The 20,475-nt window shown below is 44.2% G+C and overlaps 1 protein-coding gene across 1 annotated transcript; it reads right to left on the bottom strand.

Moving 5' to 3' along the window:
* Positions 1-454: 454 nt before the first annotated feature.
* Positions 455-19,399, bottom strand: LOC137306889 (peripherin-like). The gene is made up of 9 exons (XM_067976277.1): positions 19,020-19,399; positions 10,923-10,983; positions 6,407-6,502; positions 4,617-4,778; positions 3,633-3,758; positions 2,008-2,228; positions 1,364-1,407; positions 1,181-1,254; positions 455-502 (listed from the first exon to the last, which is right to left on the bottom strand). The coding sequence occupies exons 1-9, from the start codon at positions 19,397-19,399 to the stop codon at positions 455-457; spliced, it is 1,212 nt and encodes a 403-aa protein (XP_067832378.1).
* Between the last annotated feature and the right edge of the window lie 1,076 nt (positions 19,400-20,475).

The raw sequence follows: 20,475 nt of genomic DNA, 5'->3' as shown, positions 1-20,475 counted from the left end.
GGGCGATGTTACAGAGGTGGAAATAGGCGGTCTTGGTGATGGAGCGGATATGTGGTTGGAAGCTCATCTCAGGGTCAAATAGGACGCCAAGGTTGCAAACAGTCTGGTTGATCCTCAGACAATGACTAGTCCATAGGAAATGAAGGGAGCAACGTACTTTTGAGAATTCCATTTAAAAAAGTGTAGACATAGGATTGTAAAGATTTGAATAAGGGTCCCATTAGGTGCTCAAATTTAAAGTGTGGGTCAGACCAGGGGTTTGCTTGTTACCCAGGGTAAGCCTCGAGGGTTACAATGCAATGGATTGATTGGGAATTTTTACAGCTCTGAGTTTTAAGTCACAGAAATAAGGGTAAATGGAAACTGTCTGAGGGCAAATGAAAAATCAGTCTTCTCTCCTGCATCTGTTTTACTCAGCTTCAAAATTCAAACTAGCGTTTGAGGCTGTGATTGTTCAATGATCACGTTCGTTTTGTTGCTCCTTTCTGGATTCATTTACCACCTGTGGAATAAAAGTGGAAAAAAAATTAATTCAAAAGCTAAGCATCTGCAGGACGCAGCAAGTCAAATGAAAGAGTTCTGAAACTGCGTACAGCCCCCATATGATCATTGCTGTCAAAGTCAGGAAACTGTTGGCAGTGAGATTTGTGATCAAAGAGAACAAGACTATTCATAATCCCAGTTAAACATGGCGGTGGTGGTTCCTGCTGTGTAACAAACTCATAAACCCATTCTGCTGTCATTCTAGGAAGCTAATCACCCAGAGTATCCATTTTCCTGATGGTAGTGTGTGTGTGTAACTGTCTGTTTGAGTTACACTCCCTACCAACCATCAGAGAAATGGATACTTATTCAAGGCTCTCTATCTATTTCTTGGAGGCTGGTTTGGTGAATAGTGGAGGGCTATCTATTGCAGGTATCCATCTCCCTGACGGTTGGCGGAGGGGTATATCTAGATCCCCATTTTGGTGGATGTGTCCACGTCCAAAGTGCAAATTAATCTGAACTCTCATCCCTAGTTTTAAGATTTGGGTTTGGTTTACCTGGAAAAGGAAGGCACTGCCTCCAGGGAATAGGATCTGATTATTGACATCCCACAAAACCATCATCAGCACTTTTTAAACCATCCCCATTACTCCAAATAAAAACTGGAGACACGGCAGCTCTTAGTAATTCTCACCTCTCCATCCTGGGTCTCAATGGTTTTGATTAACACAGTCTTCCTGGTTTGAATATCTGCATTGTGATCGTAGTCTAAAATATGACAACCAAACACAAACCAGGAATTATCCATCAGTCCCCAGACATGCTGATGTGAAAGGATTAATCGTTTTATATATTTTTTAAATCCTCACAGACTCACCTCTAAAGCCGAGAGAAGAAAAGGACTGGACCGGGACTGAAATCCTATTGGGACAAAGAAACAGACAGTGACAACTAATTCCATAATACTTGACCTCAAACTTAGCTTTAAAGGATTATTGCAAGGAATTGGTGAGGGATCAGAAAGCTTTTGATACTTTCGATTGTGCAGCACTGTTGGGCCACAGGTTAATTCCCCAACTTCTTAATAGGATTTGTGGTGCTCAGGAGCATCCTATTATGATACTGTACAATGTCCATCATTGACTCCTCCCCCCTCCCTCCCCCAGGTGTGAGGTCCATTCAGGTAGATTGTTTTGGTATATCAGGGCACCTAGGGACTTCAATAACAGTTTAATTCATAATCTCTACATTTTCAACTTTTTAGAGCAAATTGCACATAATCTAGGCTGACACTGGAAATTGTGTGCCTCTAGACGTCAACTGGAGACAGGATTGACCTCTCCATGGTCAACTAGCCTGTAAACACACATCACCTTGGCTCACACATGGAGAGTGGCCTCTTAGTGAGGTACTGGAGTGGCCGTCTCCATAGTAACGGGGGCCTGAACTACCAACTACCATCTGTGATGCCATTTGCCTGATGAAGCCATTGACCATTTTAACGATTGTCCCCCAGCTCACCTGCTCTCTTCCCCTTCCAGCAGCTTTCTGTAGGTTGCGATTTCAATGTCCAGGGCCATCTTAACGTTGAGCAGATCCTGATACTCTCTCAGGTGTCTTGCCATCTCATCCTTCATGTGGTGAGCCTCTTGCTCCAGACGGTTGATGGTATCGTGGTAGCCTGACGCTTCAACGGAAAATTGTTCCTCCATCTCACGCAGCTGACGCAGCAGAGACTCATTCTGTGGGGGGAGGGGGAGTAAATGTTGCCCAATCGCTCATTGATGTATTCAAACAGTTACAAAACTGATTCACCACTTTCTGAAAACAGATACCACACCATGGGTGGGGAACGGATCTGATAGGCTAAGAACCATTAGAAAGCCCCAATGAACTCGGGTTTAACGGATCCTATTGGTTGGCCAATAGGAAAAGCCATTATCCAGCCTGTTTACATGTAGCTGATATGTTGTCACTAAGCATATTTTTTATTGTTTATTTAGCTGATCAGTGATATTATATCAGGATTTAGTGAACATGAACATAATACAAGTTAATAAGAAAACTGGTGCTAAGGGATATTTGTAAATATACATTTCTCAATTTAAACTGATTATTAATGAAATTACTGTCTTTTATAACCTTAATTATTTTCCTGAAGTTTTTAAAATTCTCAAAGATGTACAATCACAGACGTATCTTATATCATCGAGCAATAAGCATTTGCAATCAACTTAAGAAGTCTATGTTGACAAATCTCAGAATATTGATCAATTCTTGAGCTACCCAGTGTAGCTGAAGTCACTGTTCTAATCATGAACGGCTGTCACAAACTAAAACCTAGTTTACGAATTAGTTCCTCTGATTTCTTGTTATCAATACACCTGAGAGGGAAAGATTACTCACCACTGGTGTGTTCCCCCAACCAAAAACCAAAAAAAAAAGTGCCCTTCACATCCTCTGGAGCAGGTTGACTCATCTGTCGAGGGATTCATCAACATGCCCCACCCTGGGTCCCATTCGCCTTCACTTTAGAAGAAAAGAAAGTAAAAACGTGCATTTATATAGCGCCTTTCACGACCTCAGTACGCCCCAAAGCGCTTCACAGCCAGTGAAGTTTTTTTTTGAAGTGCCCTCACTGTTGTAATGTAGGAAACGGAGCAGCCAATTTGTGCACAGCAAGATCCCACAAGCAGTCCAACAAATCTGTTTTTTAGTGCTGTCGGTTGAGGGATAACTATTGGCCAGGACACCAGGGAGAACTCCCCTGCTCTTCTTCAATTAGTGCCGTGGGATCTTTTACGTCCACCTGAGAGGGCAGACGGGGCTTCAGTTTAACGTCTCACCCGGAAGACGGTACCTCTGGCAGTGCAGCACTCCCTCAGTACTACACTGGGAGTGTCAGCCTAGATTATGTGCTCAAGTCTCTGGAGTGGGACTTGAACCCACAACCTTCTGACTCAGTCAAGAGTGCTACCACTGAGCAAAGCTGACCCTTTTGACCATGAACAGTGTGCATCCAAATTGTACTGTCAGTGTGAAAAGTCCCCCCCCCCGCCACCACAGCCTGGGCTGGTGAAGTTACCTCCCCATTTGTATTCACAGATTGGCAGGGTCTTCAGAAGTTGAGTTTTTTTTCCACTTACTGTTCCTTTCAGGGCGTCGACATCGCAGGTCAGCGTCTGGATCTGACGTCGCGACTCATTCAGATCCTGCTTTGTCTGTCTGAGAGTTTCGTTATTCCGGTTGGCGGCGTCGGTCAGATCGGTAAACTGTTGAACGGAAGGAGGACAGAGGTGGTTAGAGCAATCCAGTCACTCAAACGAGACAACTCGAATGTGCGCTGTGGGATAGCACTGCCTCAACGCGCAGGGAGGAAGGAGACGAGCTCCTCGACTGACCTTACGAGGGGTAAAGTCAGCCAGAGCGCCCTTCTCCTGATTGCTGTCCATTGACCCTTTGCCTGAAAGTGGGCATGTGTGGACAATGGGTGAAGGGCTGGGCTCTGCTGTGCTGCCCGCATGGTCAAATAGCCAGGTGACAATCACCATCAAGCTTAACAAATGATGACTACCCATGGGGGGAGGCACCTAACTAGAACTCAACATGAGTCACCATTAGCAGGAAACGAGAAGAGAAACTTGGAAAATAAATAAAAATAAATAGATATATGTCTCCACTTTGTGAAATTGAACTGAATAAATTTGGTAATTTGTGGGCTGGCCATTACAGTTGCTGGATTGTTGTAAAAACCCAACTGGCTCACTAATATTCTTCAAGGATAGCAACCTGCCACCCCTACCCAGGCTGGCCTACATGTGACACAAGTCTCACACTACATGGTTGACTCTTAATGCCCTCGGGGTAACTAGGGTTGGGCAATAAATACCAGCCTTGCCAGTGTCGCCCACATCCCAAGAACAAATATTAGAAAATATTCATTTCAAACGTGGTCATTTTTAAAAAATTAAACTTTGCTAAACTGATTCACAGGGAACACACTGAGGTTTTGTGATCACGTGGGGCACTTCAGGCTTGTACTGATTGACTGCACGACAGGAACAGTCACCAGTGCTCTTCACAGTTGTAGATGTTTCTGGTATCTCGCCAAGAGCGGACTGAGTTTTTACCTTGGATTTATACCACTCCTCGGCCTCCTGCACATTCTTGGTGGCGATGGTCTCGTACTGGGTGCGTATCTCTTTCAGTGCTGCAGTCAGGTCTGGCTTTGCTACTTCCATCTCAACCTGTACTTGTGACGCCTGCATATTCATTTGGAGCTCCCGCAGCTCCTGAAATTGGAAAGAAGTGAGGAAAATGGAAATTTAAGAAAGACAGCAATTGAATTGCACATGAAATATCCATACAGAATGGCTATTGACAAATCTAATTCTGACTTTGGAATTCTCTAACAAAAAAAAATTATTCAATTTGTGTTCAAAAATGGATAAACTTTGCTAAACTGGATGGATTTGCTTTAGGGACTGGATGGTACAGTGAGTATGACCACTGTCCATTTATTTATTCAATGCCAACCCAGTCTGATGGCCTTTTTTTTGTTCTCAGGATGTGGGCGGCGCTGGCAAGACCACAGTGATTGCCCATCTCTAGTTGCCCTGAGCTGGTGGTGGTGGGCCTTCTTCTTGAAACGCTGCAGTCCATGTGGTGATGGTGCTTCCACATGGTGCCAGGTAGGGAATTCCAAGACATTGACCCAGCAACAATGAAGGAACGGCGATATATCTCGTATTGCTGGAAAAGGTACTTAGGGAAGTAGTTCAAACATTCTCAGTGGATTTCACAGTGGGCAATGGTCCACAAGAAAACTACCCACAATGTGTTACTAGATAGCATCATTTGGACAATGTCACTCAGAGGGACTGTGAAGACACAGGGTTTGGTAAGAAGAAATGCCCTATTGGAGACGTATCAGCTAGTCTGAGATTGGCATTGAGGAACGGTGATGATGTGGACAGGGGTTCGATAGCTGTTGATACTGGAGCACGAGCTCTTCTGTGTTAGAGCCTGTGCTTCAACACAGTGTTGTATTTTTGCTTCTCATTGTACTTATTCTCAGTTTATATCACAATGAGGTGACGGGTGGGGGGATAAGAGGGTCAATTAGCACCATGTGGATTTAATGTTTCTTTGTCTTTCATCGGTTGAAGATCTCAGGAATTTGGCACCGTACCTCAGGAAGGATATATTGGCTTTGGAGGGGGTGCAGTGCAGATTCACCAGAATGATACTGGGGCTTAAAGAGTTAAATTATGAGGCCAGGTTGCATAAACTCAGCTTGTATTCCCTTGAGTATAGAAGATTGAGGGGTGATCTAATCGAGGTGTTTAAAATGATAAAAGGATTCGATAGGGTAGATAAACTATTTCCTCTAGTGGGGAAATCCAGAACTAAGGGGGCACAATCTTAAAATTAGAGCCAGGTCATTCAGAAGTGAAATCAGGAAGCACTTCTTCACACAAAGAAATCTGGAAGTCTCTCCCCCAAAAGCCTGTGGATGCTGAATTTGTTGTCAATTGAAATTTTCAAGATTGAGATCGATAGATTTTTGTTAGGCAAGGGAGCAAAGGCAGGAATGGAGTTGAGGTACAGATCAGCCAGGATCTAATTGAATGGCGGAACAGGCTTGAGGGGCTGAATGGACTACTCCTGTTCCTATGAGCTTTTATCTTCTGTATTGGAGAACTGGAGGAGATGTCTGAAATGCTGGCGTCTCCATCAAAACAGTGGAAGTAAATGGTTGCCAGGTACAGAGCTTTAAACTGCACCTTAGCTGTTCTGTGCCAAATCAGAAACGCTGGAATGTGAACTTCAGGTACAAAGAGGAAATGTGTTCCATACCCATTATTGACATCCTTTGAAGCAGACAATGAATAAATAACGCAACAAAAACCCAGCTCACCTCATCGTGTATTTTCTTGAGAAATTCGATTTCATCCAGCAGTGATTCAATCTTTCTCTCCAGCTCCAACCTGGCTAAAGTCGCATCGTCAACATCCTGAGTTCAAGTTCGAGTTCAGGGAAAAGGAAGGGGAAGAGCAGGAGGGAAACAGAGAAAGGAAAAGGGGGAAAAGAAAAAAGAAAACGGAGAAAGGAAAAAGGGAAAAGGACAAAAGAAGAAGAGAAAAGAAAACATTTTTAATCCTTTTGCTCGAGCTTCTTGTTATGATAAGATTGTTTGCTAGGAGGTACACTCAGTTTTCAATTATGGATGAAATCATCTTCAGATTTAGTTTTCTGCGTATCTAACACTAAAAATATTGGTTTTAACGGTTGAGTTTGAAGTAAAATTTCCCACTTCAAACATCTAAAGTTTTTCAGGTTTCCCAGCTCAGTATGGTGGGGTTATAAATATAGTAAATGCCACAAAACTCGAGTTGTGGAAACAGGGACGTGGTTTCAGGCAGTAACGTGCAATACTCAACATTTCTTTGAATTTCTAACATCTTCGCTAATCCAGTGACCCCCTTTTTCCACCACATCCCCCCCACCCTCCAACTGAAAATGTGTGTCTGGATGACGGGTGAGAGTAGAATCGGATTTAGCTGAGATGCCGTGCATGTTGAATACCCTGATGGCCTTAATTTCTTGAACTCCCTCCCTAAACCCCTCCACTTCTCTCTCCATCTTCAAAAACCTTCTCAAAACTCATCTCTTTGTCCAAGCTTCTGGTCACCCCTCCTAATCTCTCCCTCCCTGGCTTGACGTCCGTGTCCTCATTTATTTCTATTTTGTGAAGCACTGTAGGACATTGTTGTGCCTGAAAGTGAGTCCATGAATGTAAGTTGTTGTTATTGATGACACTCAGTATTAAGGTTCACATGAAGAATGGCCACACAGCCAAGGTACCAGAGGGTGACTGGCACCTGTAGCACTGCACACATACCAACCGTCAGCGTTTTGCACTGATAGTCAGTGCTTGCGGATTGCATTTGCACATCAGCGCTTGCTGACAAAAAATCAGCGCTTCCAGGACCGTCTAACCCATCTTCCCATCTTCCAAAACCGCCCTGCCACCTTGTTGGCCACAGTTTGTGGTGCTTGCACAGTGACATATGTCCCGTTCCGCCTGTGCTACAGCTATCCCGGAAACGCCCACGTTTCTCGTCTGTGCGTACATGATCGCGTGGGATGTGTGCCGACACGGCAGACAAGAAGACAGCAGTGACCTTAGCGATCAATGTACGTTGGAGCTGCTGGCAGGTACTCAGCTCCAAGGTGGCACTTGCTGCGAGAACAAGGAAGGAGATGAAGGAACAGCTTGTATTTATACCTTTCACGACCTCAGGACATCCCAAAGCGCTTTACAGCCAATGAAGTACTTTTTGAAGTGTAGTCATTGTTGTAATATAGGAAACACAGCAACCAATTTGTGCACAGCAAGGTCCCACAAACAGCAACGTGATAATGACCAGATAATCTGTTTTTAATGTGTTGGTTGAGAGATAAATGTTGGCCAGGACACCGGAGAGAACTCCCCTGCTCTTCTTCAAAATAGTGCCATGGGATCTTTTACATCCACCTGAGAGGGCAGATGGGGCCTCAGTTTAACATCTCATCTGAAAGATGGCACCTCCAACAGTGCAGCACTCCCTCAGTACTGCGCTGGGAGTGCCAGCCTAGATTATGTGCTTAAGTCTCTGGAGTGGGGCTTGAACCCACAACCTTCTAATTTAGAGGTGAGAGTGCGACCAACTGAGCCACAGAAACCAGGCTTACTGCAAAAAAAAAGGGCTGGAACTTTCTTTGGGTTGGTGCACTAACAAAGGCAGCATCTCCAACTAGGTAAGAATTCGGTGCAACGCAAAGAGACAGTATTTGACTGATGGACGTGAGGTGGCTAGGAGGGTGCTCCCTATGTACATTTGGTGGGAAAGGGAAACTGGGAGGTGAATTGTTGGTTTAAAATAAGTCAGAGACCATTGGGTAGGGTTGACACTTTCAACAGTGGAGAAGTCCTAAAAGCAGGCTGGGGTCAAAAGGTTTTCCACTTTTTTCCTTCATCTCATTGAAAGTGACTCGAACCACTCTTGTTCTGACTGAAATACATTGCTGGCCATGTGACTGGCAAGATACTTCGCCAAAATATAGCAAACGCTTGCCAAATGGGAATGTGCCTTTCTTATTTATTTGCACTGAGCACAGCTTCGACATGGAGAATCAGAAATGTGACTTCCATTCCCCTTGATTTTTTCCCCTTATTTTACAGGCATAGGCACAAACTAAATTTCATAAAAAGAAATACTGATGCTCCAAAAGTGCCAGGGGTCAATTTTTCATGCTGACAGCGTTTCCTGCAAAAACAAAATCAGCGCACAGTTGAAAGTTGCCGCTCTGCCTGCCCGTCCTTCTTGGATCGGCCAAGGTTGCTGACGAAATGCGTGGCCCCGCGATGAGCTGACTCCCTCCCATGCATTATCAGGCGGTAGGTAGGAACACAGGAACAGGAGTAGGACATTCAGCCCCTCGAGCCTGTTCCGCCATTCAATTAGATCATGGCTGATCTGTACGTGAAGTGAAATATAGGCCTATTGCTCTGTTCGGTTGCAGCTGCCAGGCAATTTAATCCAGGTCCCATTGTACCATCGGGCTCAGTGTCCCCGAGATATTGCTCTATGGAAACGTGGAAATGAAGAGCGTCAAAGGTTATCATAGTTCCTGCGACATCTTCATTTCTTAAACTGGAACACAGATGGCCAGATACTCTCATTCAGAAACACGAGGGAATGTTTTACCCTTTGCCAAAATGTTACAGACATGCCACCCATCAGCACTTCATACCATGTGTCAGCTTCTGCTCACAGAGGTCAGCACAGGCACGCTGCCAGGCCACAGCCCAGAGGTTGCCCAACAATGCTGCAGAGCTGTCACCTGTGCACACACAGAAGGTGTGCCCATGCGTGCCCGCACCCAACCAGAGGGCCTCTGAGCTGGCTTGTGATGAAATAGCCCCCAGCGTCAACCAACGACTTCAAGGAGAGAGAGACTGCAGAGATTGCTCATGTAAACTGCACTAGAGAGACAAAGTGATGTAAAATGTATCAAGGGGAGAGATGAAGAAGACACTGATGTAAATACACTGGGGAGAGTGGTGTCAATACACTGGGGAGAAACCTATCTCCCTTGAATGAGCAGTGAGACAAGATTGTCCGCCATCACCCATCCTGTTCAATGTCTCCCTCAATCACATATTGGATGACATTGTAAGGGACGGCCTTCCAGTGTCTGTTCTGGGTATTTTTGAAAGGAGCTCTTTTTCACAGATAATGTTGTGTTGCTGGAATCACCTGGGGATGCAGTGTGCTCCATCGATCATCATTTCTGGCTTCAAAGGCAGAATTACAGCAGACTCCAAAATGTTGGAAAATGCACCCAAAAAAAGTATCAAAAATCAAAATCAGACCCCCTCAGAAATACATTTTTCACTTGAAGTGCTCACTTCCCCCTTCAAACATATCTGAACCTGCCACTGCAAAACTCACACATTTGCGTACTTTAGTTTTTTTCTCTACAATACAACTGGTGGAATGTTGGGTCTACCTGCAGCTTAAGTTATGAGATGCTCATGTCCCACTGCATTCTTAGTGTAACTACTTGTTTTCACACATCATAAGCAAAGTCTTTGGGTTTCAGTTTATACAGAAAATGAAATGAATCGTGGAATATGGTCCCCCAAAACACTGATAAAACCCCAGAAATACCATGTAATAAAAACAGAATTCATGGGCCCATATCCAGGGCTGTTTTTGAGTTGTCAGGTTTTCTGGGGCTGTGTCAGCTTTTGCAAGTTTTCTGTGTTGGCATGTATGGAACTGCAGTGAAAACTGTAAATTATGGGCACCCCAGGGACTGGCATCAGCTGTCTTTTTTTTGCAGGTGCCCTTATTTTCAAAATGGGCATTGTATGTACTGTCAAAATTTTCAGTAGAATGGGGAGTTCTTTTCCCAGCATCCATAGCGGCGGAGAAACCGCTTTATCCCTGGGATAGAGCAGTGCAAGCTTTCAATCCCAGAGATAGAGCGGTTTCTCTGCCGCTGTGGATGCTGGGTAAAGAGCTCCCCATTTCACAAAAGCCATTTCTTTCACTCGCTGCTGTCTCGCACTGACCTGCGTGTGCCGTGTTTTAAGTTGTAAAAGGGCATTAAAGGCTGTCGATAGTTCATAATTTGCGAGTGTCTGTGGTTTCAGAGTGCCTCTTGTATATTTTACCATGTAAGTTGTTTGGGTCTCTCAATAAGTGTCCGTTTTTTGCAGGGGTCCGTTTTTTGGGAGTGTCCATTTATATAGGTTTCACTGTATACCCCTTAAGAGTCAAAGCCTTCAGGAGGGGAGGGGAGAAAATTGGGAAGTGGGAGAAAAACCTTTTTTTTGCAGATAGTGCATTGCTTGTTGCTCCCTGAAGGTCTGAGTCACTTACCTTTCTGAACAGTACCAGATTATTCTCGGCATCCTCTCTCTTCTGGGCTTCCTCTTCCAACCTGCAGCACAATTACATGTGAACGTTACTGAGTTCCCAGCCAGACAATAAAACCTCAGATGCTCGATTCCCATCTCCACTGAGTTCCCAATCTCAGCCATGCTGCTTGTAGGGAGGTGTGGAATCTTTAGGCTTCTCCTCACTAGGTACCGCAAATGGTGCACAGTGAAGTGGGTGAAGTAAAAAAGACTTGCACTTACATCGCACATCTCCAAATGCTTCATAATGAATTACTTTCAAATGCAGTGATTGTTGCCATGTAGGCAAATGCAGCACTCATTTTGCGCACAGCAAGATCCCACAAAATGCTATAAGATGAACCAGGTAATCTGTTTTGGTGGTGTTGGTTGAGGGAGGAATGTTGGCCGGGGCACCAGGAGAACTCCCTGCTCTTGTTCTAACAGTGCCATGAGATCTTTACTGTCTACCTGAACCATCGGAATAGGCAGACAGAGCCCTTAATTTAACATCTGGGCCAAAGAACAGCACCTCCCACGATGCTGCACTCCCTCAGTGCTGCACTGGAGCATCGGTCTAGATTATGAGCTGATGTCCTGGAGTGGGACCCAACCTCCCATAACCTTCTCACTCAGAGGCAACCATGCTACCAACTGAGCCATGCTTTGGCAGCTGAGACCAGGGAAGCTCATTTCTGTATTCAGAGGGTTAGTGTCAGAATAAAACGAGATTCCTGTTCTCAACCACTAGGGGCCTCTGTTGGCCAATTGTTTTGGAAGGCTGTGAGACCTGAGTACTCAGGATTCAAGATCGACCCACAAATGATGTCCCCTCCTCTCCTGTGTGCACTGTATCTTGCTGGGGTGCAGGCTGTGATTCCATGGGTGCTAGCAGCCCTCTCATACCTCAGCCAAGTCGTCACTGTTGATGTATGAGTCTTGACAGTGTGCATGAGCAGGCTATTTCACTGTGGAAGGCATCACAGCTGACCCCAATCCTGTCCTCACCCGACCCTTTCCAGCAGGAGTCACTGTTTCGTGACAAGGAGCAGGGATCTTGGCTGCTTTGTCCCTCCCTAGCTCAGGGGCACGGAGAGCAATTGCAGGGCCTCTCCAGAGGCTCAGCTAACCAAGAACAGGCCAGGAATCGAACCTGGGACCTGCCTGATCTGAATGACTTGAGTACCACCAAGCACTGTAATTAAACCATCAAGGGGATTATTAACGACAGGAACACTTACCAGTAAATATATACAAAAAGAGAGACACACTATATCCAGGCCTGTAGATGCTGTTCAGGAAAGTCCACAGTGATGGAAGAAAACTATTTTTTAAAACTCTGCAGTGACAAAAAGAACTCTTCACTACAACAGGAAACCATGTCACATTGTGAGAAACGGATTGAGGGTGGAATACACATCTTGTGATCTTGTGAATTTAGCAGCGCATCAATCTGGGCTTGTTAGGGTAAGTTCCCAGGGTACAGCAAATAGGGTGCACCTCCAGCTGACTTTTATTGGGGGAAATAATTTAGTCCCCAAACTCCCAGGCGTGTTTATCAGTAGGACTTGGCAACTAAAGGTTCCAGGAAAAGAAAAATTCTGTTCATTTACAACTATCTCCCACCACTTGGTTTCCTGATGACTCTGGCTTTTTAAAAAAATAATTTAAGCCCTGAACCTTGATTGCATAAAAACATGTTCACACATGGTTATGCTACAGAAAAGAGTCGGTGTTTGTGAGGTAATTCCTGAAAGCAACAGCACGGGGGAAGAGTTGGTCTGGTTGCTATGTGTAGTGGCATGTTCTTTTTGAATGCATTTACAATGGAGCTACACAATACCAGCTGGAATAATTCTACTCCCTCCCATGTTTTAACTTGCTACCAGCCGAGTGGTCTCTCATTAAATGGAGTTCAAAAATTCGACCCTCCTGCCTCTGTACTTCATACCACTGGCAACACTTTGCATTTTCTGGGTCTCCAGAAGCAATCATGCCACCTCATTTAGACTGAAGTGCTGCCTCCAAAGCAGTATAAGTGGGCTATTAGACAAGCAGAAGGGATTTTTGCCAGCCCCTTTATCCTCTCCTCTCCTTGCTAGAATCTGGTTCCCAGGACACCAGAAGTCCTCCAGTACCTCGCTTAAGTGGCCATTCTTCACATGTGAGCTTTGACAATGAGCTTTAGCAGGCTATTCAACTGTGGAGGGCAACACAGCTGATCCCAACCCTGTCTTCAACCAGCGTCTTACATACAAGCACTTTACAACCATAATCGCTAAACAATGACGAGCTACCCTGGGTGATTTTTTTCCCCCCTGCCTGCCTGAAACTCATTGTTGGACCACAATTGCTCACTTGGCAGAGAGCAGCTGGATAAGCACAGATCAAGGATGGAACCTAAGCCGTTCTGGTCTATATGGCTTAATGTGACACTGGGCAGTATATTCACTTTGCCATCGGGAACAGCTTGATAAGAGGAATTTGTCGCTGCTGTAAACAACATTTAATGTGTTATTGAGGTAATTTAGTTAATCAGAAGTCAAGAAAGGTGTTTGTTGTGGGGATGTCCAAACTGTGGCCCATGGGCTATATGTGACCTGATAACCCTGGAAAACCAGCCCATGAAACTCTGTCAATTCAGTTTCTATTGGCGTTTATATTTCTTAACCCTGTTGGCTTCAAATTTTGTGGGCTTGAAGGTTTGGAAAGGTGTCTCCTTTGTGCTGCTCCCTCGTTGGTGGATAAATCCAAAATCAGAAAAACAACAACAGCTTGCATTTATATGGCGCCTTTAACATAGTAAAACATCCCAAGGCGCTTCACAGGAGTGATTATCAAACAAAATTTGACACTGAGCCACATAAGGAGATATTAGGACAGGTGACAAAAGCTTGGTCAAAGAGGTAGGTTTACAGACCATCTTACAGGAGGAGAGCGAGGTAGAGAGGCGGAGAGGTTTAGGGAAGAAATTCCAGAGCTTAGGGCCTAGCCAGTTCTAACAAGAACTGTTACTATCAGCAGCTTGAGATGTATGTAAATGAATGAGAATATGGGCTTAAACGTTATATGTGGCGCTGAGGCTCCGTAGTACGTTCCTAAGTGGCCCACAAAGAAAAAAAAGTTTGGGCACTTTTGTGCTAGTTAAACTAAGGCGTGCTCCTCTACAGTATGAGTCATCTGTGGCTGCACAATAGTACAGATTCAGAAAGCTAACTGGGATTCCTCTGTTGTGTTAATTCTTCTGCATTCAAGAATAAAGCTGATTCAAGTTAACTCTGGATGTTTGTCTATTTTTTTAATGGACAAGCAAAAAGCCCCATCACTCAAGGTTTTATGTCATTAGTGGAACATGGAGAATGGGAGATGCAACAAATGTTAATCTTTTGCCATTTCTATTCAATTTTCTATCCAGCCCAATATGTCCCGTCGTTGTCTTCCTTTTTCTGTGGTAATTCACATTTAACTTTGTGTACAACAGACCCTGTCCCAAAAACCTCAATAATGGTTTAAGGAAGCATTGCTGAGTTGTCCCAAAGGCCCATGGGTAAATGCACTGCTTGGTGAAGTACTGAACCATAAATACAGATCAGGACGATCTTGGTTGAGGAAGGAATGTTGGCTAGGAGATCCGACCCACAGCAATGAAATGAATAATCAGTCACTTCTTGGCCTCAGCTGGGGTGGAGGTAGGGCCTTGACAAGTAGCCTCAGTGATCCCCAGGCCAGAGAGGGCAGAAACATAATCCTGTGGTCCCACTCCTAATCCCTGCTGGATAGTGGACGTGTGTGGATATCAGGCGAGGACAGGATCAGGCTCAACTGTGAAGTGCTCTACTGGTTAATAGTCTCTCAATACTCACTATCCACACATAAAGAATGGCCACTTGGACAAGATACTGGAGAATGGCCAGCGCCTATCGAACAGTAGCCCAGTATAAATGTCAAGAATCTTACAACACCAGGTTATAGTCCAACAATTTTATTTGAAAATCACAAGCTTTCGGAGGCTTCCTCCTTCGTCACCTGACGAAGGAGGAAGCCTCCGAAAGCTTGTGATTTTCAAATAAAATTGTTGGACTATAACCTGGTGTTGTAAGATTCTTGACATTTGTCAACCCCAGTCCATCACCGGCATCTCCACATCATAGCCCAGTATAAGTCTTGATTTCAAGACAAAAGGGGAGAAAACTGGAAATAAAAGAAGGAAAAAGAAGCATCATCGTCTATCAAAGTGTTCTGCCCAAGAATTTGGTAGTTTAAGGTGGCACTTACTCATGATATCCTCACATAAGAAAGACTAACATTTATATGGAACCTTATCACACCTCAAAGTATTTCACATACAATTAATTACTTTGAGGCACAGTGACTGTGATATAGGCAAACATGCTGCACCCAGGAGATCTAACCAACAGCAACAAGATGAATGACCTGTTAATCTGATTGGTGGTGTTTGTTAGAGAAAAATATTGTCCAGGACAATGGACGAACACCCTGTTTTTCCTCCAATCATCCCAGGCATGTTTTACAATCAGCTATACAGACAGATGGGACCTCGGGTTCATGTTTCATCTGACGGACAGCACCTCGAGAGCAGGGCTTGAGCCTGCAATCTTCTGCCTTAGAGGCAAGAGTGCTTCCAACTGAGCCAAGCTGACACACATCTCCCACTGAATTCTTTTAACTTTGTATAACATTTCACATTAATATCAAAATATGAAAACAACAATGGGAAAATCCACACTGTCCCAGGAACCAGGCCTACCCCAGTACCCACTTTCCTTCCCCTGTCAATGTTGCAATATTTTTGTCCTAAATTTTCCTTTCACCGGTTAAGCAGGATATGGAAGGCTAACGATATTTCAGTAAAAACGAAAGTAAGAGTTTATGAATCAATGGTTATCCCCATATTATTATATGGATCTGAGTGTTGGAATATGAGAAAAGTTGATGAGCAAAAGGTACTAACGGCAGAGATCAGCTGGCTGAGAGGATTACTGGGAGTATCCAGGAGGCAAAGAATCAAGAATGACAGATATAATAAGAACACGGCTTGGACAAGGAACAATGCTGATACAGAAGGTCCAAGAGAGACGACTGCACTGGTTTGGGCACGTTTCAAGAATGGAAACAGCTAAAATACCTTCCATGACCCTGCACACAGAGGTGCACGGGACAAGAAGCCAAGGAAGGCCAAGGAAGCACTGGATAGATAATGTCAAGAGTGACTTGTCACAGAAAGGGATACAGAAGATTAAAGCGGCCTGAGCTAGTTCAGAATATTCAACAGGAGTGAATTCATTCAGCGTCATTGTTGACGCTGAGCTGGCGGATGGGAATTTAGTCGTAGTTATAACCTGTGCTACTTGGTTCTAATATCCTGGCATACTTTGAAGTAGTGCACCAGATTAGCCTTATCTATGCCATTTAGCATCCTGCACACTTTTGCAAGGTCCTAGTTCACTCATTTCCTTTCAAGGCTAAATAGTCCCAGTTTCTCCAGTCTTTCTTCGTAACTCTATACTTTGACTTTGGAGATCAGCCTTGTGGCTCTTCTCTGCGCCATCTCCAGGGTTTGAATGTTTCCCTTATGTCTTGATGGCCTAACATGAACCCAGTACTCGAGGTGCGGTCTGAACAGTGCACTGTACAGTTTTAGCTTGAATCCAATGGAGCCACTGGCCTTTTAAGATTACATTCATTTCCCAGAAGAGGACCCAGTCGATGGAACAACACTAAAGCATCAGGCTCCAGGAGCTACTTTACTGATTTAATTCAAATGTCTCATTATCTTTCCTCATTTCATTGATTCCTGTTAAAAAGCAAAGGGTAACACATCGAATTACATTGCTCAATGCCTGGGGCCGGACAAGTATTTGTCTAAACAGAGGTTAATATATAATTGATGTATCGATATTTCTTTCAGATGAGTTATCAGAATCACAGTCAAATATCTGGTATCATTCTCGACTGACACATTAGGCACTCATTTACATTAAATTTTATCTTATGTAACAGTGAAGCTGAAAACAAACACATATGGAAGGTCAGTGTACTGGATAGATACTCAGACTCTAATGTGTCATAATAATGATTTGCTTTCCATTTTTCTTCTTGATATTTGCAGAGATATAGCCCCCAGTAGATACCATCTGTGAATGAGGATGCAGAATGGAAAACTGGACACTAAAAAGGAAAACACCTTCAATTAGTCTACATTTTAATAATGGAACAGACTAATAAATGAGAGAAAATTGTGCCTTTGAGAAATAATGCATTTAACAGGAGATCACATTTAATGGAACCACAAGCGGAGTTAAAAGTTAATGGAAAGCACTTGCCATTTTGGAGAGTAAAATCGAGCGGAGTGTAAAACCAACACTGCACCCAATCTCGTCAGTTTCCCAACGGGCGGCTTAAGTTAAAATTGCCCCCAATGTTTCTGATTTAATGTCCATGACGAGCACACATAGAAAACTACTGGCTCTTATTTCAAAGTCAGTGGCCCAAGTATTGTAATCCCAAGTAAGTATGGACTTTTTTTATAGCTGCCCAAATTAGTCTTTAGTTAGTAGAATATGCTTATGATGTTGATTATCTTGTTGCAGTTTGTAACCATTCGTTACCTAACAGGAAAGGTTTATCTGATAGATGAGATGAAGAATTAAGTCAGGTTGATTCAAGCCTTTGTCAATAGGGCTTCCCTTATTTCCAAACTGTAGAACTGAGATAGCTTGATGTAACCCCGCACTCTGCCAAACACTAAGAAAAAAAACTCAAAATGTCTGCTGTGCAAAGTTTTGACCTCCATGTTTAAAAGGTTAACATTTACATCATCAGGACACCCCAAAGCCCTTTACAGCCAATTAATTACTTTTGAATTGTAGTTGTCATTGTAATGTAGGAAAATGCAGCAGCCAATTTGCACACAGCAAAGTCCCACAAACGGCATCTGAGACAAATAATCAGTGGTGTTGGTTACAGGAGGAATATTCACCAGGACAACTCCTTGTTCTTCTTCAAATAGTGCCATGGGATTTTTTACATCTACTTAAACAGGATGATGGGGGGCTCAGTTTCATCTAAAAGACTACACCTCCAATAATACTCCGTACTGCACTGGAATGTCAAACCTAGATCATATGCTTAAGTCCTGGAGTGGGGTTTGAACCCACAACCTTCTAACTCCAAAGTAACTATACTACCAACTGACCCCTTCTTACTCCTAACTTCCTTGTTTTTAGCTCGTGTCCCCTGCTATTTGAACCCTTCACCGTGATGAACAATTTGCCTGGATCAGCTTTGTCAGTCCCCTTCACCTGCATGTCTCCTCTTCAAAGAAAACAAGCCCGACTTTCTTAACTTTTCCACATAATTTACCTTTTATTTTCCATCATTTTTATGCCAATTGATCTCTCGATGTCTCAACTGCCCTTTTAAACTATTCCCTTGGTTTATTTCAGTTAGTATTTCTGGTGTTGCTGGATTGGTTGTTGGAAGTTACTCTGAATACCAGCTTCGGAACTCTTTTTTTTCAGATCTCCCAATTCCAAACGTTTTCTTTCACCACTTTCTAACATTTTTATTGAAACAACAAAAAAAAATCTGTGCCCGTTTACTTGAAGGGGATGTACATAAACATTTGTACCAGGCAAATTCAGAGATCTGAACATGTGTGAAATATTTCAGTTTGGACTGGGATAAGATGTGCTTTGTCCATCTCCCTGCTTTGTGTTACTTTTCCGTTTGTAACGGGTTTGAATTGTGCTCTCAGCCCCGCCCCTTCTTACAAATAGATTGCTGAAACATTCTAACCCTTTCAAAAAATCCTGAAAAAAGATGTTCTATTGCATATTTACAATCTCATTGCACCAAAGCATTACACTGGGAGCACAGATTGTAAAACATATGCCTGGGACTACGTTGCACGGAGAAAAAATATATTTTTTTATGATTTTGCAGCAAGACCGCTCCCGCCCTTAGATTCTGTTTTAAAATGCACAACGTGTGAGGTTATTTTTTTCTCAGTCCCGTTCATTTAAAAGGAACTTTGTGTGTGTGTACAAAGCTCTCCTACCGTTGCCTTAAGTTCTGCAGATCCTCGGCTAGGTTGTCCTTCTCCACCTGGATACGGTCCCTGTCCTTGACCACCAGATCCAGTTGCCTCTTCAGCTCCCTGATCTCCTGCAGGTAGACATCTCCAGCTCTGCTCGGCTCTTTGGATCTCAGCTGGTTGAGCTCCGCTACCAGCACGGCGTTCTGCTGCTCCAGGAACCTCACCTTGTCGATGAAGTTGGCGAAGCGGTCGTTCAGCTCCTGCAGCTCCACCTTCTCGTTGGTCCGAGTGGTCAGGAACTCCTGGTTGAGGGCGTCCGCGACCGAGAAGTCCACCTTGTCGTAGGAGATTCTGGTCGTGGCCGGAGTGCTGGACCTGTGCCGGTAGGACGTGCTCCTCATCGTGGACTGAGAGGATGGAGAAGTCAGCAGCCGCCCAGAGCTGGACAGCCTGGAGACCGAGATGGGGGACACGGATGGACCTCCAAATGTCCTCCTGTAAGAGGCTGTGTTGGCGGAAACCCGATAGGAAGACATGTTTTGGGATGGGATGGTGCTCTGAGTACAAGCAGGCTGGGAACAGGTTGAGTGGAAGAGCCTCACCTCCTGAGGCGCTTTATAAGGACTTCAATAGATGACTGACCACGCCTTCTGCGGTGAATAGTGGCCCTGTTCACACAGATCAAGGGCCTTGGCTGATTTCCAGCCCATTACACGTCACGGCACTTGGACTGATCTGTGAGATATAGGCTCTGGCAATGCGATGGGGATTTAAACGGAAGAAAAAGGGGGCTTGGGGTGGGGGGAAGTAGCATAAATCTGTCTTATATAAAATATTACCGATCTTATGTAATTATAAATATATCAAATATTTCTAACAGTATGGAGCAGTAGCTTTTCAAAAAGTTTGCAGTTTTTCTGCAAAATCAAGTTATTAAACAGATCAACCCTGGAGAGGCAGCACAAAAAAACGGACGGAATAGGACAAGTAATGACTGGTGGGTGCCTTTGTCCCGTTGTGTGGCAACGTCAGACGGAAGAGCAGCTACAGGCTGGGGCACCTGCTCCGCACTGGGACAAAAACCCACTGTTTCCCAGTGGCAATTAGCAAAGTTAAAATAAAAAGTGAACAAAGGCTTTTGAAAAACAGGACCAGTACTTGGAGTTCTAGTGGGCCTCCCTCTGCACTGTGAAAACTCCAGTCTCAGGCCATCATGTTAGCTGTGCTGTAGCAAAATGTTTTCCTCTAAAATTTCTCTCCTGAGGGCAGTGACTTACTCTAGGGTATAATTTCCACTGGTGCTGACAGCTGTCCCGTACTGTTACCTTATGTGTAAGGCTAGACACTGCATTAGCAGCCTATTCACCTATGGGGGCCATCACAGATCCACAAGCACTTTCCAGCAGGAGCCACAGTATAGTGAGCAGGACCAGAAATCCTGGCTACTTTCTGTTGCCCCTCCCTAGCTCGGGGACAT

Source organism: Heptranchias perlo, chromosome X, assembly GCF_035084215.1.
Source record: "Heptranchias perlo isolate sHepPer1 chromosome X, sHepPer1.hap1, whole genome shotgun sequence".
In the NCBI taxonomy this organism is placed as follows: Eukaryota; Metazoa; Chordata; class Chondrichthyes; order Hexanchiformes; family Hexanchidae; genus Heptranchias; species Heptranchias perlo.
This window is presented reverse-complemented; position numbering and strand designations above follow the sequence as displayed.